At 39.1% G+C, this 24465-nt stretch overlaps 2 protein-coding genes and 1 pseudogene across 5 annotated transcripts in view; all 3 read right to left on the reverse strand.

Annotated features, from left to right (window-relative positions):
• LOC101988238 (zinc finger protein 345-like) overlaps window positions 1–7231 on the reverse strand; it is a 14403-nt gene extending 7172 nt beyond the window's left edge. The window contains 6 exon segments of the mRNA XM_013355447.2: window positions 2621–2655; window positions 2658–2711; window positions 3174–3189; window positions 3531–3641; window positions 4939–5021; window positions 7009–7231. Coding sequence (XP_013210901.2) covers window positions 2621–2655; window positions 2658–2711; window positions 3174–3189; window positions 3531–3641; window positions 4939–5021; window positions 7009–7153 — 444 coding nt within the window. The 5' untranslated portion in view covers window positions 7154–7231.
• Window positions 7232–9786: 2555 nt separating this feature from the next.
• Window positions 9787–14958, reverse strand: LOC101990702 (annotated as a pseudogene).
• A 1080-nt stretch (window positions 14959–16038) lies between these two features.
• LOC101988531 (zinc finger protein 420-like) overlaps window positions 16039–24465 on the reverse strand; it is a 17866-nt gene continuing 9439 nt past the window's right edge. For all 4 annotated transcript variants that reach the window (XM_026778353.1, XM_026778352.1, XM_026778351.1 and 1 more), the window contains 2 exons: window positions 20660–20786; window positions 16039–18800 (listed from right to left, as the gene is read on the reverse strand). In XM_026778353.1, the coding sequence (XP_026634154.1) occupies window positions 16543–18800; window positions 20660–20786 (2385 nt within the window). In that variant the 3' untranslated portion in view covers window positions 16039–16542. The remainder of the gene's footprint in view (window positions 18801–20659; window positions 20787–24465) is intronic.

The raw sequence follows: 24465 nt of genomic DNA on the forward strand, positions 1-24465 counted from the left end.
CCAATAAGAAGCTAGAGCTAATAGGCAAAGCAGTGATTTGTTTGATTAATACAGTTTCTGGGTGATTATTTTGAGTATGAGAAGCCAGGAATGAAAAAGCAACCTCCCCCAACAAAATCATACTGCTCTGGATGATAGAAAAGTTATAGCAAAGAGATCAAAAAACTCAGGAAAAATCATGAAGCAAATATTTTGGGAAATTTCTATAAATGAACATAAATGAATAAATGGCATTGTCACTGATGGTCTTGTAGGTGCAGGTGCAAATGTGACAATAATTGCACCAGAATATGGACATCTAAATTGGCCTCTTCAGGTGGTAAATGTTCATCTTTTAGGTACTGGAACATTATCTCAGGTAAAACAGAACACAAGATAAGTGAAATGTACAGGGCAAGAAAGACAGAGAGGAAAACTCAAGCCATATGTGGCTAATATAGCAATGAATTTATGGGGATATTATTTTTTTACAGCAATGGATTACTCAAATTAACATTCCCCCAATCTTAGAAACAAACCATAAATTAATGTTAGTTTCTGGGAAAAATATTACAAGATAATATAAGGAAAAGTCACCAATGATTCAGATTACACAAGAACAGGGTACAACAGCTGTTGATCTTTCAACAGTACCAATAGTTCTACCTTTAAAATCGTTGACAGACAGACCTGTATGGGTTAAGCAATGACCTTTAACAACAGAGAAACTTTAGGCCTTGGAACAGCTGGTACAGGAGCAGCTAAATGCTCAGCATATTGAAGAATCAATCAGCCATTGAAATTCTCCTGTATTTGTTATTAAAAAGAAATCTGGAAAATGGAGAATGGTAACAGGTCTAAGAGTTCTCAATAAGGTGATTCAGTCAAAGGGCTCTCTACAGTCTGGAGTTCCTTTGCCTTCTCTGTTTCCTAAAAGATGGCCTCCTATAGTTACTGATTTAAAAGATTGTTTCTTCACTGTACCTTTACATAAAAAATAAAAATTTGCCTTCATGGCACTTACTTAAAATAATTCTCAGCCTTGTAAGAGATATCAATGAAAGATTCTTCCATACGGAATGTCAAATAGCCCCATCCTTTACCAATATTTTGTATGTCGTCATTGGAAATGATACATAAGCAATTTCCTCAATGTATAGTTTACCATTATATAGACAATATTTTACTAGCTATCTCAAATGTAGATGAAGTAGAAAGAATGTTTGAATAAGTAAAGAAAAATTTGCCTTGTTGGGGATTACAAATTGCTTCTGAACAAATAGAAAGAAGAGCTTCTATTAATTATTTAGGATATAAACTAGGTCTACAAAAAATTAGAGCCCAAAAGGTGCAAATTAGGAAAGACTGATTGCAGACTTAAAAACTTTCGAAGATTATTACCAGGAGACATTCCCTATCTATAATCCACTATTGGGGTAAAAAATGATAAACTGAGTAGTTTGTTTAAAACCTTAGAGGTGACAAAGGCTTAAATAGTTGAAAAGAATTACTAGATGGAGCTGAAAAAGAATTGGCTTTGGTAGAAAAGAAATTATAGAATGCAGATGTAGATCATTTGGATCCAAAGTATGACTGTGTTTTGGTTATTTTGTCCTCTAAGAATTTTCCTATAGGGATATTAGTGCAGAGGGAAAATATTATATTAGAATAGATCTTTTTTTGCCACCTAAACAGGGTAGAAATTTCAAAACTTATTTGAAAAAGTTCTCTGAATTAATTCTTAAAGGAACACCGAGACTTCATCAATTAGCAGGAATAGACCCAGCAGAAATTATAGTACCTTTTACAAATGATGAAATTGACAAACAAATTATGGGCAGAAAATGAACCTTGAGAAAGAGTTTGCTGTAATTTTAGGGAGAGATTAACAACAAATATCCCAAAAGCAAAAGAATAAAATTTATACAGAGGACTAACAGGATTCTTCTTTCCATTGTACAGGGAACCCCAATATTTGGAGCCCCTACATTCTATACTTATGCAAATAAATTAGGAAAGGCATGCTATAAATCAGAAAATTTAAGTAAATTGGCTCAAAACCCTTGTGACTCTGTCCAAAAGTCAGAATTATATAATATTCTCATAATATTAATGGATTTTAAGGAATCTCTTAACATAGTTACTGATCTGCAATACATAGAAAGAGTTGTATTGTACATTGGAAACTACTGAATTATGGCAGATGATACAGATTTGACTTTATTTATTCAGTTACAAGAAATAATCAGGAATAGGAATCATTTCATATACATAGCACACATATAATCCCATATGGGTCTGCTAGGCCCTCTAGCACAATGTAGTGAAGAATTATAATTCTATCAAAGGTTTTGGGGGCATTTGGTGGTGGATAAGTAAATAAAAACTATATAGGATTGTGAAAATATAAAATCCCACATGAGGCTCCAGAGCTTCTGTTCCCTCTGATGACTGTAACTATATAGAAGAACACTGAGTTGTATAATCTTTGGGTCTGTTTAAGTGTATGATTTTTGTTATTTGTCTCTTTACAGAATTGTTCATAATAATACTTAAAAAAATTATCAGGAGCAGAAAATTAAAAGCTTTCAATGTACCAAAGTATAAGAATATTAGATAAAGAATAGAAAGGACCACTGACCTGTGACATGTTTACTGGAGAGTCAGCCATTCTTATCGTTCCTCTTCCCTGAGTTTCTCTTTCAGAAACAATGAATAGAGGGCTTGCTTCCCTTTCAAGTCAAGGAGCCAAAAGGAAGAGATAAAATTAATACTAAAAGCTGCTAAAGAACAATGTCAAAACATATGAAGCTGTGAAAGCAACAGAATTCTACCAGATGTCAGGTCAGTGATCCGAAGGACAGGAGAGCATGGAAAGACATTTGAAGTTTGAAGCTTGAAAAAAAATCACCACCAAGCATCTTGCTGCACAAAGAAAGCTACTCTCTTAAAGTTGATGGAGACATAAGTGCATTTTAAGACACTCACCAATCAACACAATTAATTTCATTAAAGGGGCACTGTAGATAATAAATTAGAGGCAAAACACACACAGGCGATTTGGCAGAATTATCCATGAAAAAAGGGGAAATAAAAAATTTCATGTTAAGAATAAATAGATATAGAAGAACTGGAAAAAAATCAATGAGCAAGACAGCACACCACCACTCAAAAAGAAGGAAGAAAAATACTACCTGCCAGTAATCCAACCTGCAATAGCATAAAAACAAAGCTGTAGTAAATAAAAATGCCATGAACAACAAAAACAAACCACACTGAAAAATCAAAACAGAGAATCCTCAATTAACTAAACAAACCCTCAAGATAAATAAATTCAGCACATGACCCAGTTTCATTCGTTGGTGTATGCTCAAAGGACTCCATATCCTACTCCACAAATATGTACTCAGCCGTGTTCATTGCTGCTCTACTCACAATAACTACAAAATGTAAACAACATAAGTGTCCTTCCACTGGCAAATGGATAGTGAAAGTATGGTAATATACACTATGGAATATGATTCAACTGTGAAGAAATTTAAAATGATGACCTTTGCAGGTAACAGACCCAGAAACACAGACAATGCATGTTCTCTCTCACAGGATATTCCTAGCTCCAAATTTTCAGATGTGAGTCCACAACCTGGAGTGAGTGCAGAAACCTGGAAGGAAAAGGAGAGCATTGTAGGGGAATAGTACAGTCAGAGTAACAGGGAACAAACACTATAAAGGGGGAAATGGGAAAAGAGGGTGAAAATTTAATTATGGAGTAGGGACAGGAAACAGTAAGCATGTCTAAAACATCATAAGGAAACCATCTATTCCTTGACTATTATCCACCCAGCAAAAAAAAAAAAACCTAAAATACATATACATAGAGTATAAATGAAAATTTCCCAACAGCGCTCATGATTCTCCTCACAAGAGGCATAGATTTTCTAACATAGGCCAACATCAGGTCTAAGAAGCCTGTTTTGAAGTTGTTGGTCACATTTGTCAAAGAGACTTCCGAAAGTTAACGAGTATAGCTTTTGCCCATGGTTGACTCCTAGTGCCTAGTGTTGAAGAAGCCACACACTTCAGAAACAAATCCTAAAGGACTTGAGATAGAACTGACATTAAAGTTTTCTGCCTGGGGACAAGCTTTCATGGTACCAGAAGGCAACATGCAAATTACCACAGGAGGTAGCCAACCAGATGTCCTACCCATCTGTGACTCCTATGACCCACAACAATGATCTGCACTGCACAATAGCCCTAAGTGTGCATGAGTGACACACATACCTTGGTGGTAACCAACAGCTTCTAATTGGATTAAGACCCTTTCAACAAGAGGGAAATCATGCTTGGTACTGGAAACCTGGCCAATTTCCCCAGCGATAGTAGAGGCATGGATCTTAGAGAAACTACAATCAGTACTTTACTAAATCAGCCTAAGTCCTTACTGCATTCTAAATATTTATCCTAATTGCTAACAGACAATAGGAGACAGCATGGATAGGAGTTTAGCAGGCTGTAAATGTACTTCCTGATTCTTCTCAAAATTTTGTTGGCATTATTTTCAAGAATCGATACAAAAACACTGAAATGTAGAGAATGTGCTATAATGCCAAACCTCAAAAATACTTAAAACAATAAATAAACCTAGAGGTTTAATTTTCATCATGTTATAAGATATTAAAATCAGAGAAACACGAATGATTTAATGTTATAAAAACACAATCAGAGATGAGTGAATAAAGACAGCATCATTCACAAACATAGTCAAATAAAAATTTATTTGACTCCATTATCAATTCTTCAGTAGAAAGTCTTCTCATGCCAACATTACAACAACTGAAGAGATTTTCTCAGTGGAAGTGTCCAAAATTATTTCTAGTAAAACAGGAAGTGGCAAAATTGATATCCTGTTCCACTTCCACATTCACTTGATATCCTTCACCAATCCCTCCACTGTACCTGCATCCTTAGCTGCTGTCTCCTCTCCTTCCAGGCCCTTTGTTCTGCTGCACAGGGGAGCAGGTCTGGGTGATCAGAGAGCCCTGCACATGAGAAAGAGATTGTTCAGGAAGTATTTGCATTTATCACACAGTACTGTGCCCAGTAGATGAAGAGAAAACTAAATACAGGATTACACAAGTGATTCCCCAATTGTTCTGCAGTGTCAGAATACTGAAAATATTTGGAAAGCACATTTAGTTAGAATCTTGAATCCCACTTATAATCACAACTCAGTAAAAACTTAAAAAACGGAACTGATTGGGAAGAAAACATTATGCACTAGTGAGGTCCTGAACTGATCATGAACCAATAACGATGAAACCTTACACCTGTCAAAAGGACATACAGGAAGAAGAGGGAACATGTAAGCAGAGGCTGCTTGTTCATTTCCTGGCCACCCAGACCCAAATAACCACACAGAAACCTTATTAATTACAGCACTGCTTGGGCTTCTTATTAACTAACTCTTACATCTTAAATTAACCCATTTCCATTAACTTGTGTATCGCCACGAGGCTGTGGCTTACCAGTAAGGTTCTGGCTCTGGTGTCTGTCTCCTTTGGCAGCTACGTGCATCTTTTTGACTCTGCCTACTCTTTCTCTCTATATTTCAGTTTGGATTTTCTGCCTGACTTTATTCTGCCTTGCCATAGGCTGAAGCAGCATCTTTATTAACCAATGGTAATAAAATTAGCATACAGAGGATAATCCCACACCAAGAACATTTCATGAAAATTTTCTTTTATCCTCTGAGGATTTCATGTTATTCTGTGGGATGTGAGACTCATTCACACAAAGCTCACACACTTACAGATTAATTTGTCAAGAAATCCTGAGGAGGAGCAAGGAAGGCTGCAAACAAAATATTCTCAGCCACAGAAACCAGACTGCTGCAATTCTGCAACACCCAGTCCATCCTAGTACACTCCTCCTGGGAGAAGTCCACAGTCACATCACTGGCTGTCAACAGACCACAAAAGAAAAAACAATAGTCTCAATTTCCCTGTTAGTGCAAATATTTAATCCTAGCATTTGGGAAAAACAGGTGGGTGGAACTCTGTTTTCCAGTTCAGTCTGGTCTACATGATAAGTTTAGGCTAGACAGAGCAACACTGTGAGTTCAGGTCTCAACACATCAAACACAAGAACCAAAAAAAACAGTTTGGTCATTTGTCCATGAACAGAATGCTTTACTCAGAACCAAAGAGACAAGACTCTTGAGCAGACATTTTTCTGATATAGATGCGTTATCAGAATTATTCAAAGGATGCTTTCTAATATTATTCTATAATATAATGTATTTATATTTCTTTTCCCTTTTCTGTTTTCCCCAGACACAGGTTTTTCCTATGTAGTGCTGGCTGCCCTTGAAGTCGCTATGTACCCCTTGCCAGCCTCCAACTGACTGCGATCCACCTGCCTCTGCCTACTTAGTATTGGGATTAAAAGCCTGAGCCATAAGACCAGTCAGACACTTTTCAGAATACTGTATTTACATCCCAATGTGCATATGTCTCAGATGGAAAATTAATGGTAGACAAAAGCTTACTTTTACAAATTAATGTTTACAAAGATACTGTGGAACTTGCAAAAGAAATATATATACTTTCAGACTCAATGAAATTTGCAGGCGTTCCTTTAATGACTGTTATGTAAAACTCTCAGGAACTCCAAGTCTTCAGGTAAGAGTGCCAGTACTTTCTTGAATAGGAAAGTGATATAACAAGGGTTTGTATGCATGATGGTAAACTTCAACAGCTTTGTGGTTTCCACCATATCAAAGAGAACCGTGCTTGCAAATCTCAACAGATAAATTCAAATACTCCATTAGATTATTTTTACAAGAATATTTTGCAATCAGAGGACCAATTGAAAAATTGCAGGTTTATTCTATATGATCTAAAATACACCAAGGGAAGAAGACATTCACAGCAGAATCTCAGAGCCGGCTTTCTTATCAACAGCAGAGAAAATGATTGCATCCCTGGTCCCATCCCTGCTGTGTCCCAGCCCCGCAGCTCCTCTGACCTGGGAGGTTCCAGGGCCTCAGGACTGCGGTTCCCGCCACTGCGTTGCCGACTTTCCCAGGTCGCCCCGCGGCGACTACAGCTCCAGGGAGTTTTCTTGTTTGCACGTCACCGTGCCGTATCCTCCGCACCCAGGTCTGAACCATAAGATTTCCCACGCTGCAGGTCACAGAGGAATGATAGGGAATGGGCTTTTGGCACTGCTGACACTGCTTTCCAACTTCGCCGGGCTCATATTATGTCCCAGCTTCCGTTTACGTCACTGCTCCAGCCCCTCCCAACCTCCAGAATTCCCCTGCGTCCAACCAATGGGACACATCCTCGCAACTGCCCTTTTCCGTGTGGGTGTCCCGCCCAGTCTGACTGGTCAGTCCTCGTACACCTCAGGCTGTTTTCCACACAGCTCCAGCTGTCAGGCTGCCCGGGATCCTCCCTCCACAGTCTCCCCACATGCTTGCTGCCAGCCATGACCAGAACTGGATCTAGGAGGACGCTGCATCCCGGTGTCTGAACCCCACAGTGAGTTCTGAACCCTTCAGATTAAAGATGATTACCTCGCCCTGATTACCAGCTGCCTGGGCTACATACATACTTACACCAAACGATGACATGCTAAATTCTGACACGCAAACACAAACATGAGAAGCCAAAACCATATACTACAATTGTTCCTTGGGGAACAATCAGGAATTTGGATTTTGAAAAGAAATAGGTGTCTCCAGAAGTCCGTGCTAAGAAGCCCAGTGCTGAGTTCATCCTGCGCTATAGGGCTCTCATCACTAGATGGCGGTCTTGTCGTTTTAATAGCTCATGAACAAGCCTTGTTAAAGGTTCTCTGAGATAAAATACACATTTTTTTTTTTCTCTGTAGCTTTGGAGCCTGTCTGTCCTGGAAACTAGCTCTTGTTTCCAGTTTCCAGGCTGGCCTTGAACAGAGACCCGCCTGCCTCTGCCTCCAGAATGCAGGGAGTAAAGGGATGCATGCACCACCATAGCCCAGTTTAGAATTTTTTTTTTTTATTGCACTGGTGAATGCAGAGACTCTTGCTGTCCCAAATGCAGAAAATAAGTAAGATATGTGTTCCCAGCCCTGAAAAGTCAACTACACCATCCCTTTTATGGCTCTCAGAACATTGAAAAAGAGGAGGAGCAAAGGGAGTAAGGAGGTAAAGAGGAAGAAGGGCTAAAATATGCCATTCTCAAGACAACATACAGCTGTTGTAATCACTAAGCAACAGCAACTGTACTTACCTGTACTGACCTCACACTAGACCACAATTAGTCTAGGAAAGGGAAAGGCTCACAGGGCCCACTCTTTACTGTCTCAAATGTTGGCCATGGATGGATTGGAGGAAAAGAATCACTCACTGTCTTTGGTGTAGACCTCTGCTAAATCCTCCAGACGCCAACACATAGGTTCAAACCCACAGACTCACATATGGCCGTGGTTAATCTCAGTGTGCCCCAAGAAAAATAAATGGAGATGAACAATTCGTTGGAAATGTCGACTAGAATAGTAGAGAGGTAGGAATGTGTGTGTGTGTGTGTGTGTGTGTGTGTGTGTGTGAGAGAGAGAGAGAGAGAGAGAGAGAGAGAGAGAGAACTAATTATAGAAATTTTTATATTAGTGCAAAAGTCTATAATTTATTTTTGAATGTATCAATACCTGGTTTATTATCAATTACTACTGAAACAGGAAGTCTTCCTTTTTATTTCACGTATTTCTGTAGTTTTGCTGTTCTTCTTTGAAGTTCTAATAGAATCCTGTTAGTCTGGCCGTGGTGTTGTTTGTAGGCTATTTTATTAGTGCTTCGGTCTCATTGCTACTTGTGTTTACATATTTATTTCATGTTATTTAAATTTCATAGGTTATGTGGATCTGGAAACATATATTTCAATTATAGTTTCCAATTCAGTGGGATAGACATCTTTAATAACAATAGAAATAATATCTATATGGCTACTTGTGCTTATCAAGTAGGCTGTCATGACATGTTAATAAAATGTTGTGTGTACTTTACAAGATTATACAATGTAGGAGGAGGGCCCGCTTGTTTGTCCCAGCTGCCCAGAACTGAAATAACCACACAGAAATTGTATTAATTAAATCACTGCTTGGCCCAGTAGCTCTAACTTCTTATTGGCTAACTCTTATATCTTAATTTAACCCATTTCTATTAATCTGTGTATCACCACGAGGTTGTGGCTACTAGCAAAGTTCTAACATGTCTGACTCTGGCGGGGGCTCCATAGCATCTCTCTGACTCTGCCTCCTTTCTCCCAGCATGCCATTTAGTTTTCCCCACCTAGCTCTGTTCCCCTACGGCTCTGCTATAGGCCCAAAAGCAGTTCCTTTATTAACCAATGAAAACAACACATAGACAGAAGGACTTCCTACACCAATATAAGACTTTAATCCCTGCACAGAGGAGAGAGGGGCAAAGGAAATTATGAGGTCACAACCAGCCTGGTCTGTATAGTGATTCTAGGACAACAGGTAATAAAAAGTGAATCCTTGACCCAAACAAAGAAAACTCCTCCCTGAAGAATAGCGAATAGCTTTCATGGTACCAGAAGCACCATTCAAGAATCCAAAAATGGAAGCCAATGAATAGCCTTATCCAGCTAGGATGCCTATGAACCACATCAATGATCATCGTGGTACAAAAACCCTGAGTGTAGTAGTGGCAAGCATACCTTTGAGGTAACCAACAGCTCTCTAGATGGACTTAAGAAATTCTTAACAAAAAAGAAACTGTGACAGTTACTGGAAACCTGGCTAACTACTCAGTGCTGGTGAAGTCATGAATCTTGGAGGAGAACCAACAACCACTACTTTACTAACCACCATAATCTCTAACAAAAATGGAAACAGTTTACTTATACTCACAGATAGGGATGGTCTTCACCTGTCATCAAGAAAATTCCTCTTTGCAAAAAAGAGAGAGAGACAGAAAGTACTACAAATAAATCACAGCTAACGAAAATGCAGAGCTGTGGATGCCAGGCCCAATGGATACATATAGAAAACACTCCTCAATATAAGGTCCAAGGAAGTTTTTTTTTATTTTAAAAATATTTATTTATTTAGTATGTACAGTATTCTGTCTGTGTGTACACCTGCAGGCCAGAAGAGGGCACCAGGCCTCATTATAGATGGTTGTGAGCCACCATGTGGTTGCTGGGAATTGAACTCAGGACCTTTGGAAGAGCAGACAATGCTCTTAACCTCTGAGTCATTTCTCCAACCCTCCAAGGAAGATTTTTGAAGAAACGGGGAGGTATAAAGGTTGTAAGAGCCAGAGAATCAGGGACTTTGCCATAAGACTGTGTTTCCTTCTGTATTAGGCGGTATATACAAGTACTAGAGCAACAGAGCTCTCTCATCTATCTATCTATCTATCTATCTATCTATCTATCTATCTATCTATCTATCTATCTATCTACATATTAATGTGTGTGTGACATATATGAATGGCTTACAGCCTGCTACCCAGCTATTCCACCAATGTGAACAGAAAGTTCAAGAACCTACTAATCAGTCCACAAGGCTGGATGCCACAGCTGGTCTTCAGTATAAGCTAGAATATCAAAGAGGTAGTAAACTCCAACGCCAGTGAAGGAATAAATGTTCTAAAAAGGCTAAGGCAAGGAGACAAGGAGCCAAAGCACCATTCTTTTATGTCATTATATAGACTTCCAGCAAAAAGCGTTTTCCAGATTAAAGTTGTATCTTCCAGCCACATGATCCTTTCCCAAGATGTGTGTGTGTTTCTACTTGAAGATATTGTGAGCCTATTTCCACCTTGTCTTAAAGTCAGAGAGTTTGGAGGTTTCTCAAAATGGTTGACAAGTGTAGCTACACGTCCTGACACAGGATGTGGTTACTTGGTTCTCTTGACATTAACATGGCTCATACAAGTAGATCCGTCCCATCCTGATAGATGGTCAAGATCCACAAGCGTACTTCTGCTCTTTCTTTTATAATAGGAAGTTACCTGGGGAGTGGCCGCCTTCAGAATTCTTGATCTAGTGTGGCTTCACTGCCTAAACAACAGAATGCTAATGACTTGATGCCTCAAAGTGTTGAAGCAATTAACTGTTCGAGTTGTCCTTTGTATCATGTTAAAGAAGTCTTTTGTTGCCTTCTTCTCCCCTTTGTATTAGGGTATAAAAGCATATGGAAAATTAAATGCAAACGGTTTCAGTTTTCATTGAAATGCCCTGCTAGTACTATTATATGGTTTCTATCTTATTTTTTTTTCATGTCTTCATATTCTTTACTTATATTTCTAAATCCCCATGCCCCTACCCTGGCAAGAGGTGTTTTTGACCAGTCCCTGACATATGGCACCACAATGAGGGTAAACCCCTGGAATGCACAAAAGTGTGGCCAGGTGTACAAGTGAGGACGTGAGGGACTTCCCGAGAAAATTGCACCACCGGTGGAGAGGTGAGTAATGAGTGCTCAAAACTAAACAGTAAATAATAAAAAAGGAAAAAAATGTGGGGCACAAAATGGGAGTAAAACTGTAAATATTTATAGATATGGGACAATGAAATAGTATTCAGTTATCTTTTAGTTGCTTGGATGTATTTTCATAGCTAGAGGAGCTAAAGAGAAACAAAAACAAAGACAGAGCTATCTAGAGTTTGTCAATATTATATTCCTGCCTCTGTGCTGGTGATGTTCCGCTGCTGCCTTTGGGCTACTCCAGGACTCAGAGAGGACAAAGTATGCCCTGGCCCTCACCCATGAAAGTGGCAGTGCTTTGGCCGCCTAGCCACAGCCACTGCTGCTATTGAGCAGGTGAGAAGAATGAAGAAAATGCCGTGGTTGGCCTAGCAATGCTCTAGGCTGCCACTGAGATTGTGGCAGTCCACGCACACGCGGAGTAGTCAGTTGAGTCTGAACCATGCAGTGCAGTGGAGTCAGAAAAGGCAGGAGAAAAAAATGTGGATTCACAGACTTCACACTAAGGAAAAATAATCTCTTACAGATGTGTCTTCCGTTTTTGGATTGTAGTTCATTCCAGATGTAGTAAAGTGTTGGGTCCAGGGGGGTTGCGCAAAGATGGGGACAGACCATCAAAGTCTAATAAACCAGAAGCAAACTTAATAATTAGACAAAAAAAAAAAAAAAACCGTGGGGCACAGAAGCTTATCAGCTTGTTAGGCTGTGTCAAAAGGCTGCTTTTTTTTTTTTTATGATCTTGCTCCGGCCAGTCAAGAGACCCTAAGCAGGCGGGAGTGGGGGGAAGTGGGGAGGTGGGGGAGTGGTGAGTGGGTTCTAATGTCAGTGGGTAACTAGGGAGCTATCATATAGCCAGGTGGTGGCGGCCTTTAATCCCAGCACTCGGGAGGCAGAGGTAGGCAAATCTCTGTGAGTTCAAGGCCAGTCTGGTGTGCAAGCAATGGTTCAAAACACATGTAAGAAACGGGGTCTTTATAATGCTCCAGAAGCCCAGTGACAGTGGAGGAGTGGAACACGCAAGGGTCATGGGTATCGATAGTGAAGTTGTGGTTCCACTGTTTGATTTGGGCGTGTAGGGATCTGTTGAGGCAGTTGAAGCTCCCAGAGAACAGGGAGACATCCTGCACAGAGTCCCTGAGCAAAAACATGCCTTCGGGTTTCCCTTGCAGGAGGTCTTCTGCATCGTATCAGTATATCACACCCCAGTAACAGGGATTCCCTTTGATCTAAAGCAAATAAAACAAAAGGCAGTATATGTAATTGATCTGCATATGAACTTCACAAGTTCCCTGTTTGCTAATATGCAAGTAAGTGGCTGTCCCTGGACATCGGGTGCTGCTTCTGCATCCATGACTGCAAACACAGGGTGGCAGAATCCTCTTCTGAGTCACAGTTATTTTGTGGAACTACAGCACTGTCTCCACTTATTTCCATCATTCCTGGGGCTAACTTTGGTCCCAGGTTATACAGTGGGTTGACCTGTGCAGTAGCTTCAGATATGTGTACTTGTTGCATTTTGGAATTAGGTTACACCCCTCCCTTCTTTAATACTAAGCTATCTTCTCTCTAAGAGGTTACTTTTTCATCTTCTGGAGACAACGGTGAGTGATCAAATTTATCAAAAATTGTTGAATGTGGGTTCACCGGAGCTGTATGCTGTATAATCAATTGCCACTTTTATGCTAAATCTGAGCTAGCAGGAAAAGGGTATTTCTCCATTCAGAATGACGAATGGTTCTTTTAATGGAAAAGAGGCTTTGACTGCTAGCTGTAAGTTCTCATAAAAGGACACAAACCCAGTGTCCTGGGATCTCTGTCTGCTTCAAAGAGTGACTCCCAACTGTAGGACTGGAAACACTCTCCATGTCATAGATGGAGTTGACTCCATAGTGTTTGCCTCACCTCTGAAAGCCACTTGCAGTTCTACAATTTTTTTTCTCAGTTTCTAATGAATTCTGGGTATTTGTGGGACAGCAATGTTTCCTGTTTCCTCCCTGGGGTGCTTGTTGCGAGAGTAAGAGGCTCTTCATGTAAGCCTTGTTCCCTGGGTGGCACATGAGCCATTGTCCTTCTTAATGCTTATTCCCATAGCCTGATGTATTCCCACTGCCCAGTTTTGGTTTGGTCTTTAAAGGGTCTTTGAAGGACTTAGTTCGAGCTGTAAGGCTATGTTTCCTCTAAGGGACTGCTTCTATGGTCCTGGGGAGTGGACTCCCTCAAATTACTGCTTTTTTTTTGTCAGACAGAAACTGGCTGGTGCTCATGTCCATACTCTCACTCTGGCTTTCTCATTCATGGCTGAATAAAACCTTGTGTAGTGGCTAAGAGACTGGCTCCAGCACTATCCAGGCTTCCAAATGTGAAATGCTTCTCAGGAGTGAAGCAGGTGAAAAGTGTTTCTATAGTAACTTCACACAGACAGGCTAACGCTCTTTATTGTTCTGTTTCTACTCTAATAATCCTGTCCTACCTCCAAGTTCTCCATGCTTCTTATTCTATTGTAAAAACTCTCTACAGAAGCCTTGGAGTGATGATAAGGAGCTGAGCCACTCACCATGACAACCAAATGTTCCAAGACCATAGGAGCAAAACCTTGACCAGACTGGGAGGGGGGAGTTGCCCAATGGCAACTTTGAGACACAGTAGACTGCCAAGTGAAGACTTGGCATGCTTTTTCTTAGTAACCTTGGTTGGACATCTGTGACTCTGACCTTGTGTAAGCTGCAAACTTTTCTTTTTACAAAGAGCCTTTAGTCGACTTGAACTTGTTCTGAGGTAAAAATGAATGAATTGTGTGTAGTTAGCAAGGCAGGCTGTCAGGTGTCTGTAGTCTTCATGGGACAATAGATCTAGTTATGAAGCATGTCCTAGTATATATCAAAACTATATAGTTAAATGAAAAGTCATCTATTTCCCATCTACAGATACATGTACGCATAAGAGTGAGATGAAATCATAAGATTATATGTACATTATATGAAAATACATGTAATAGAGATATCAAAGCTGTTATTGCACAAGTGAAATTACAGATGAAAGCAACAGTTTTCAGAGTAAGCTATAATTGCATCATGGCCTGCAATAGCTCATGATAAACAGTCCTGACAGCTCACCCTTTTCTATTAAAAAGAGAAGAATATAATTCAGTTGTGGGGCAGCTCTTTCCTATAGCTGGCAGAGTAAATTTAGGACTCTCTTCTCTCCCCCCCCCTCTCTTTCTCTCTCTCTCTCTCCCTCTTTAGAGCTATGGCTCAACAAGCTCAGAAATGCTGTCACTCTTGTTCTTTGGCATCTGTGAATGTATCAAATGAGGTCTCTTTGCCTGAACTCTAACAGTGACCAACTCTCTGCCAAAAAGATAATTGCAGGAGGGCAGACTTATAAGTTTATACAAAGACCTAGCTCATGATAAATGCTCCTGACAGCTTGCCACCTGTATTTTAATTTGTTGGATTTTTTCCCATTCTATCTATTCATTAGAAGAGTGAGATCCTAGCTGGGCGGTGGTGGCACACGCCTGTAATCCCAGCACTCGGGAGGCAGAGGCAGGCGGATCTCTGTGAGTTCGAGGCCAGCCAGGTCTACAAAGGGAGTTCCAGGACAGGCTCCAAAGCTACAGAGAAACCCTGTCTCAAAAAAACCAAAAAAAAAAAAAAAAAGAGTGAGATCCTACTACACACAAGGTTCCACTACTGCCCACTATGCGTGGTAATGTGATCAAGGGCTCAGTGACCTGACTTGTCTTTCTTTTCCCAGCCAATCTATCCTGGGAAAGCATCATGTAGGACTGGATGGAGCTCAGGGACGCCTTTTGTGGGTGCTGAGGGAGGGGGAGGAATACTCAGCCAGGAGGCCTCTTCCAGGGTGCCTATGGGCCAGGGCATCACAGTCAGCACCAGAGTCAGTGCAGTCCTCAGCTCCTCCCAAGCCTGAGTAGCCTGGCTTCCTGCAGATGAAGCCTGGGGACCAGAGCTCAGCTGGTTGCTCAGCCAGCCTCAACCCCTTCCATGCTGCCTGCTATTTGTCACCCAGTCCACTTCTCCCAACACCCCTCCCCCCAACAAGAATGAAAAATACCTTCAGTAGCAGAATGGAGGGGAGAGGGGACAGGGACAGGGGAAAGGATGGGTAGGGCCACCCATTAATATTTTTATGAGTCCAAATTCGGAACTAGTAAAAGATCTGTTAATTTGAATGCATTTCAGGTATGGAACTTCCAATAAATATCAAGACAGGAATTTTAATGTATGCTATTATATGGACAGCTGGTCTACAATAGCTGGTTCTAGGACAGGCTCCAAAGCTGCAGAGAAACCCTGTCTCAAACAACAACAACAACAACAACAAGTATGCTTTTATAGGGTTGGTCAGAAGCATGAGATTTATGATGCGCACCAAAATTAGAGGGAAAACTCAAGGCTTTTTCATATTTTTATGTTACTACATTATATCCTAACTATGAGTTTTGTTTTGTTTTCTTTCTTTCTTTTCTTCTGTCCATCCTTCCTTCCTTCTTTTCCTTCTTTCTTTCTTTGGACTAAAGGTTTACACTATAATGTCTGGCACTGCTATGAATTTCTGGGTGTTAAACAAGATAAATGATTTTATTAGTTTTTCAGAGGGGCTGGAGATATCACTTAGGGCTTAAGAACACTGGTTGCTCTTTAAGAGGATTGGGCTTTAATTCCCCATCACAGCAGCTCACAGTTGTCTGGATGTTTCAGGGCATCTGATGACCCTTCAGGCCTTCTCCTGCACCAGGCATACATGTAGTGCACAGTAAAACAATGGGCAACACACACATAAACATGAAAAGAAAAAAGCTTTTACCACAGTAACATGAGAGAATTTATTTCTGCATAAACTGTGATATTTTCTAAGATTTATGCCTCATTAAAAGCTTTCACAACTTTCTTATATTTCTGTTTCTGTTGTGTATACTGCTGTGATTTATAAGCAGAGAATACTGGAAATTGCAATGTCCCCTTACTTACAATGGCATATTTCTTTCCAGTATGAATTTTCTGTTTCCTAAGACCTGTAATATGTATATAGGATGTGTCAGTCTTTGCATTTGTACGGTTTCTTTCCAGTATGAATTTTCTGATGTCTTCGAAGATTTTCGCACCTACTAAAAGATTTATTACATTCCTGACAACTGTAAGGTCTCTCTCCAGTGTGAACTCTCTGATGTCTTCTAAGATCTGTACATGTGGTAAAGGACTTGTCACATTCCTGGCAACTGTAAGGTTTCTCTCCAGTGTGAACTCTCTGATGTCTTCTAAGATGTGCGCAACTGGTAAAAGACTTGTCACATTTCATGCATTTGTAAGGTTTCTCCTCATTATGAACACTCTGATGTGTTTTCAGTTGTGAGTCCTGGGTAAAGGACTTTGCTGATTCTAAAGATTTGTTAGGTTTCTCCTCAGCATGAACTCTCTGATGTCTTCTAAGACTTGTAATATTGACACAGGATATGTCACAGTCTTTACATTTGTAAAGTTTCTTTCCAGTATGAATTTTCTGATGTGCTCTAAGATATGCACACCTAGTAAAAGATTTGTTACATTCCTGACAACTGTAAGGTCTCTCTCCAGTATGAAGTCTTTGATGTCTTCTAAGATGTGAGCAAGTGATAAAGGACTTGTCACATTCCTTACATCTATAAGGTCTTTCTCCAGTATGAACTCTCTGATGTAATCTAAGATTTTCATTATGGATAAATGATTTACCACAGTCTTTGCATTTATGATGTTTCTCTCCAGTATGAATTTGCTGATGTTTTCTTAAACCATTAGAATGGACAAAAGACTTGTCACATTCCTGACAGCTGTAAGGTCTCTCTCCAGTATGAACTCTTTGATGTGTTCTGAGATTTGACATGTGGCTAAAGGATTTGTCACATTTCAGACATTTGTAAGGTCTCTCTCCAGTATGAACACTCTGATGTTTTCTGAGACCTGCAATATGGATAAAGGATATGTCACAGTCTTTGCATTTAGGAAGTTTCTCTTCAATATGCATTTTCTGATGTGCAATAAGATATGAGTGTAGAGTAAAGTACTCGTCACATTCCAAACATTTGTAAGGTTTCTCTCCAGTATGAATTTTCTGATGTCTTCTAAGGGTTGAGTCCCAGGTAAAGGATTTGTCACAGACCTCACATTTGTAAGGTTTTTCACCAGTATGGATCCTGTAATGCCTTTTAAGAAGTGATAATTCAAGAAAGGACTTACCACATTCTTTGCATTTGTGAAACTGCTCTAGAGAATGAGTTTTCTGATGCCTACTCAATGATGAATAGTGGAGAAAAGATCGGTCACATTCATTGCACTTGAAAAGCTTCTCTCCAGTGTGGAGTCTGTAATGGCTTTTAAAGTGTAAAAGCTGATGAAAGACTTTGCCACATTCTTGACAACTATAGTGTCTCCTGGTAGCATGCATTTTCTGATGTTTCTTGAAAGTGGACCAGTGGGCAAAGGATCTGTCACATTCCTTACATTTGTAAGGTTTCTGTCCAGTATGAAGTGTGAGATGTCTTTTAGTCTGAGAAAACTGATGAAAGACCTTGCCATAATCTTGACAATTACGCTGCCACCGAGCAGCATGTATTTTCTGATGTTTCTTGAACGTGGACCAGTGGGCCAGGAATTTATCGCATCCCTTGCATTTGTAAAGGTTTTCTCCAGTATGCAAATTCTGATGTCTATGAAATGCTGACAAGTGATGAAATGACTTTCCACATTCTTTGCATTTGTAAGGATTTTCACCAGCATGAAGTCTTTGATGTATTTTAAGCTTTGAACGCTGGATAAAGGATTTTTCACAAATGATGCACTGGTTCGGTTTCATTCTACTATGAAGTCTCTGGTGTACAGTGAGGTATGAGGCAGTCCTGAAGCATTTCTGGCATTTCTCACATTGGTGTGGTGTCTCTGCAATGATTGGTTGTTGCAAAAGACTGTATGCAGAGCTGAAATAATTATCATATTCTACCTGTTTGTGTTCTTTCTTTGCAGTGTAGAGTCTCTGATCTTGAGTAATGTTGAAATACAAATTTATAGATTTATCATAGTCTTTAGATTTGCAAGATTCTTCTCCAGTGTGCAAGCATTCATGTGTATCTAGGTTTGATGAGTCAACAGTGGCATCCCTGTTATTACTGCATGTGTAGTTATTAGAGTTTTCTGTAGTTTCACTTGTTCTATAAAGTACACATGTGGAGAGGTCATGAAGCAGTTTTCCAAGCTCATTACACTGACAAGACTCTTTTACAGTCTTCACATGTTGATGGGCAGGATCAAATTTGCAGTAATTCTCTGAAAATGAGTAAGGCTCAGATTAAAAGGGCTTGCTCTAATAACAAACATGTGATAAATGACTCTCTCCCTAAATTATCTTTTAACATAAGCAAACCTGGAACTACTTGGATAAGAGCTCTCAGTAATGAACATTTTCATTCACTGTAATTGTATGGATTCTCACAAAAGCAGCATGACAGCCTTCAAAGGTCAGTGATTTACAACAGATATCTCATCTATATCCAAAATCTCTAAGTGGGAAAAAGATGTTAAAAAAATAATTGATGGCCATGAATTAACCTTGGGGTAGAGCTCAATGGCTGGTTATATATAGAATACATTTTTCTATCTTAAAATATTTCTTCTCAGAAACTTATGAATTTAATTTAATCCAATTTAACTTAATCCAATCCCAGGTTCACAGTATTTATACTTACTAAATGATCGACAATGAAGAGTATTGTTCAAAAGACCCACGTTCCTTAAAGATTAAAGTCTTACTTAAAAGCATCAAAGAGTTTATATTTCTCTCTATAAAAACAAAGTAGATTCTTCTAAAGTAATGCATGTAAAGACAGCGTTCTGCCAGACATCAGAGACTCTAGATCATTTGAGGCAGGGCTGTCATGGGCAGCTATTGTATTTGTCTATCCTCCACTGTCTAAGTTCCAAACACGATTGTGCTTCTTAACATTCCTCATAGTGCTATGTTAATCTCAAGTCTGGTCTGTACACTGACTCCTGAGATTACTTCCCAGAAGGGTGTCTGTGCATTCTTCACTGAGAAGAAAGTGAAGGAAGTAATATGAAGACACACATGCAAGGAAGACAATTAAGGAATACGCCTACTTCATTGACTCACATTAGATTTAAAATTTTGTAAAATCATTCCATCTAATTTCAGCATAGTCACACAAAACTGCTTTTTGTACTAGTAGTAAGCCACCATAATTCAGGTGTAATAAGACACAACGCCTTCTAAAAGGTAACCACATACAGGATGCATCTGGGACCAGGACACTACACTAAATTAAATGACAAAGAATCCTTTCAAGAGGAATTGAACTTCACAAAAACATTCTTAGCTCTTGTTTTCTCTTTCAATTGAAGCCATCACTGTTGTCTTGCTTATTCACTAGCCCACTCTAGTTTTGGATACTGTCTCCTCTCCACATTCCATGATGATTTCATTCTTTCTGGACAAATGATCATGCCTCCTAGTATACAAAAAATCCGCAGGTTATTTCAAGCAGCTGATGACCCATGATAGAATTTTTAGAAAGAATACAGAAGTCTAACATGATACTGTATTCAGTACATGAAAACACAAAGCAGAGGAATTTTATCAGGATTTCTCGATTGATATTTCTTGTCAAATCCTTCAGTATATTTAGTATATTCAGTTCATATATCTTGAATGTGTGTCACAATTAAAACCGTGTCACTCGGGCTGGAGATATGACTCAGAGGTTAAGATTACTAGCTACACTTATAGAGGTCCTAAGCTCAATTTCAAGCAATCACATGGTGGATCGCAACCATCTGTAATGAGATCTGGTGCCCTTTTTGGGACCAAAGGGATAAGTGGAGGCATAACACTGCATACATAGTAAATAAACAAATCTTTAAAAAAAAACACGTAAACTGCAATAATGGACACAGAGCTTTAAAATATGAGTTGAAATAGTATATGCTACTGAGTTTATGGCTGAATCTTGGAATCAAAATGGGTAGGTAATAGAAAATGGAAAGAGAAAGCTAAACAGCATAAAAAAGTTCTTTCCCACTACTGAACTTTCAGGACAACTTAACAGATTTTACATCTTATGAAGTCAGAACAAACAAAACATGGAATTCAACAAGCAAAATATTCTCACCCACAAAGACCAGGTTGCGGTAATTCTCCAACATCACATCAATGTACAAAGCCCTCTGAGAAGAATTCAGGCATTCCCACTTCTCTTTTGAGAAGTTCACAGTCACATCCTTAAATGTCAATAGACCCTGAAACAAAACAAGTATGGTTTGACCACATGCTACCTAGAAGTGCTTTCCTGGATATAAGGAGATGGAACGTAGATGAGAGAAGATAATTACTCAAAATGTGATAGTCACATTCTATCATGAATGTTCTAACTCCATGACAACAGGATGAAATCATAGTCTTACAAGCGATATACATGAAACAAGAAACACATTTTAGGTCTGGACACAATTATCTGTCTGCCATGGATGCTGCATTTATGTCCCACAGGATCACAGTGCACATGTCTCAGAAGGAAAATTCATGATGAGGAAATGTGCTTTAAATGCTGTACCTGAAGATAATGTTAAAACACTGACACCAATCAATCCTGTGTATACTTGGACCTTACATGACTCTATTCTAACAGGCTCAGTTGGGATGTTTAAACTCTGGGTATAGCCACACCATTAATTAGCAAAGGTGTAGGTATGGAAAACAGAATATATGACTGATTTTATAGACAAAGAAGTTTTTTTTTTACACAGTAGCAAGGACTGTAACAACACTATATACATACTTATAATAACATGTAAGATAAGTAGTCTATAGAATTAATCTTATGACAATATTTGTGCCAATATGAACAGATAGAAAAATCTACATCAGCCTTATATGATTTAATTCAAAATTTCCCTAAGAATATGCATAAACCAACTGAGGCAAATATCAATTTCAGAATTTTGTGGAATATTTCTCTTCACTCCCAAAGAGTAATAAAAATTGAGAAAAGTCCAAAAAAAAGAACCCACATCAAATTGTTTAAGGTATAGCGAAGAGAATTTGTGCCAGTAACACTTTGCATAAGGCTCATAGAAAGAGTTCACCAAAAATTAAATTAAATAAATACTGAGGAAATAAAACTGCAAATCAACAAAAGGGCAAATGAACTAAACAGACACTTTCCCAAGACCAAAGATGACTCAAATGGTCTAAAATATTGCAAAAGTGTTCAGAATCCTAAAAAGGGTACCATGGAAACACAAATTAAAACTACTCACAAATACTGCCTTACTCCAGGCAGAAATGGCTGTCGTCAACTAACCTGTTAATACATATTCAAAGGGCTAAGCAGAGAAAAGAAGCCTTATTCACTACTGAGGGTAAGAAGAGTGTCGTGGTATTTTATTTGTATTTTAGTAAATACAGCTTGCCTAAAGATCAGCATGCAGAGCTAAGCGACTAGAGGCCACACAGCGGTGGCACAGACCTTTAATTCCAGTATTTGGGAGTCATACGCCTCTAATCCCAGCACTAGGAAGGTGGAAACAGGAGCGATATGGCTGGGCGGAGAGAGGAATATAAGGCAGAAGGAGACAGAAGCTCATTTGAGTCTGAGGTTTGATAGAGACAGAAGCAGTGTGGAGCTTCTGTCTGAGAGCGGGATTGCCCCTTCAGACCGAGCATAGGTAGAGGTAAAAAGAACTCTGTAGTGGCCAGTGCTCTACTTCTCTGATCTTCAATATTAACTGCTATATCTAACTCTGGGTTCATATTATCAAACCCTACCAGAACTCATGCTGCATCTGACACCCAACTTTTGGGGAACAAAGTAAAAAAAAAAAAAAAAAAGACATTTGCCTGTGACTTCGCAGCAACCAGCATAGGCCGGAGCTACAGGCGGCCAGAGTCATGGCTCTACTGGATGGTTTTTCTTCTCTCCTGGTGAGCTTTCCCTGGACCCCTTTCTGGGCTGCTGCCAAGCCAGGTAGCTGCCTCGAAATCCAGTCAAACTTTTAATGTTCTATGTAGCAGCAGTAAGCCTCACATCTTCATTGTCACTGGTGGCAAATTTGGTGAGAAAATTGGAGAATTATGTAAAAAAGAGTTTTTTTTCCCATGTTAAAAAAATGGGAAACACAATTATGATGGATTAGGTGTCTGTATGATAACACAATGTATGATTTAAAAATAGAACAAGTAAATGAATGGAAAATCAGCCAAGACTGGCATACTCTTAATATCGTTTTGATAATCCTTATTGTCATTTTGATAATTCTTGGTTTATCTCTTAAAAAGTTGTTTGGTATGAGTAACAAGATACAGGTCTTAGAAAAACTTAATGAAACAGATCATAGAGATAGTCAATTCCAGAGAAATCTAAAGGAGAACCAATTTTAGCATTGCTTTATAAGGTTACAGAGGAACAACCTAAAGTTTTCAAACAACCAACCCGAATATAGCCACTAACCTTATAGGAATTGCCAAGTGATAGAGGCTCTTTAAGAGCTGACTGGACTCTTGTGGACTCTTTAAGGAGATTCTACAAAGCAACAGTCTCATATGGCATGCATTCACCTTTTGTGAAGCAAATATTAACCTCGTGGTCAACTTGTAATAGAATTATCCCTAAAGACTGAATAGATTTAGTTACAACAGATTTGGAGGCTGGTCCACAATTACAATGAAGGATGTGGATCAAAGAAGAAGCTAAAGCCATTGAACATGGAGTAGAGCTAAAGGTACAGAAGTCTTCGAAGATCAACTTCTTGGAGAAGGAGATTATGCTACTATAGAAAAGCAGTCCCTACATGATGGTCACATCCTGATTCAAGCCATGCAGCATCTTTGAATGCTTGTGACAGAACTGAAGAAGTAGGAAAGAAGATTGAATTATTTGCCAAAGTCATATAGGACTCAAAAGAAAGCTTCATGGATTTCTTACATGGATTGACATCAGCAGTAAATAGAATGATATCAAATTCAGAAGCTAGCCAAGTAAGAATTGAAACTCTGGCTTTTGTAAATGCTAATTTTTAATGCAAAAGAATAATTAGGTCAGTAAGGCAAGATCAGTGTCCTTGGAGGAATGGACCCAAGATACAATCAATATTGAATCTCATGACCATAATGTTTGGATAGGACGTGATTACCAGAGGTTTGAGGGAAAATTGAAATGTCAAGTTTATCAGTTGTGGCAGAAAACGTCACCTTAAAGGGAACTGTAAACAGGACATTCTTAGAAACAATTTTTTTATAAGAATAATCCAAACTGAATGTCCCTCCCATCTGGATTATGCAGACGATAAAGCAAAGGCAGGCATTTGACTAATGAATGCAGATCAACAAGGGACTTCGAGGTAACCATTTGCCATTGGAAAACTCCTTGAGTAACCTCTCACAGGCCCCTATGCCAAATCTGACTCAATCTTTTCCTGTCATCATAGAGGAAACTCCTTCCCAGTGCAATTAAAGAGTCTAATGCCTATTGGAAGTTACCATAGTGCTCATGATAATGGAACAGCTACAGACTAGAGAACAAAAAATTTAGAAGAAACCATAAAGTATTTTAGCAAACTTCTATGAATGAACTAAGACCAAAATTAAAAATACACATAAATGATGTCATCATTGAAGGTCTGGTAGACAGAGGTACTAATAAATCTCAGCCTGCTAAGAGATATCAAGAGAAGGTTCTCCAAGAAGGAATGTTAAATAGTCCCATCCTGTTCCAATGTTTTCTGTGGCAGCCATTGGAAATGATACATGAACACTTTCCTAAATCTATAGTTTACAATTATAGGGATGACATTTTAATATCTGATTCAAATGTAGATACTTCAGAAAGAATATTTAAAGAAGTAAAGAATATTTTGCCTTGTTCTGGATTACAAATAGCTCCTGAAAAAATACAGAGGAGATTCTATTAATTATTTAGGG

This window comes from Microtus ochrogaster, unplaced genomic scaffold (genome assembly GCF_000317375.1).
Source record: "Microtus ochrogaster isolate Prairie Vole_2 unplaced genomic scaffold, MicOch1.0 UNK130, whole genome shotgun sequence".
In the NCBI taxonomy this organism is placed as follows: Eukaryota; Metazoa; Chordata; class Mammalia; order Rodentia; family Cricetidae; genus Microtus; species Microtus ochrogaster.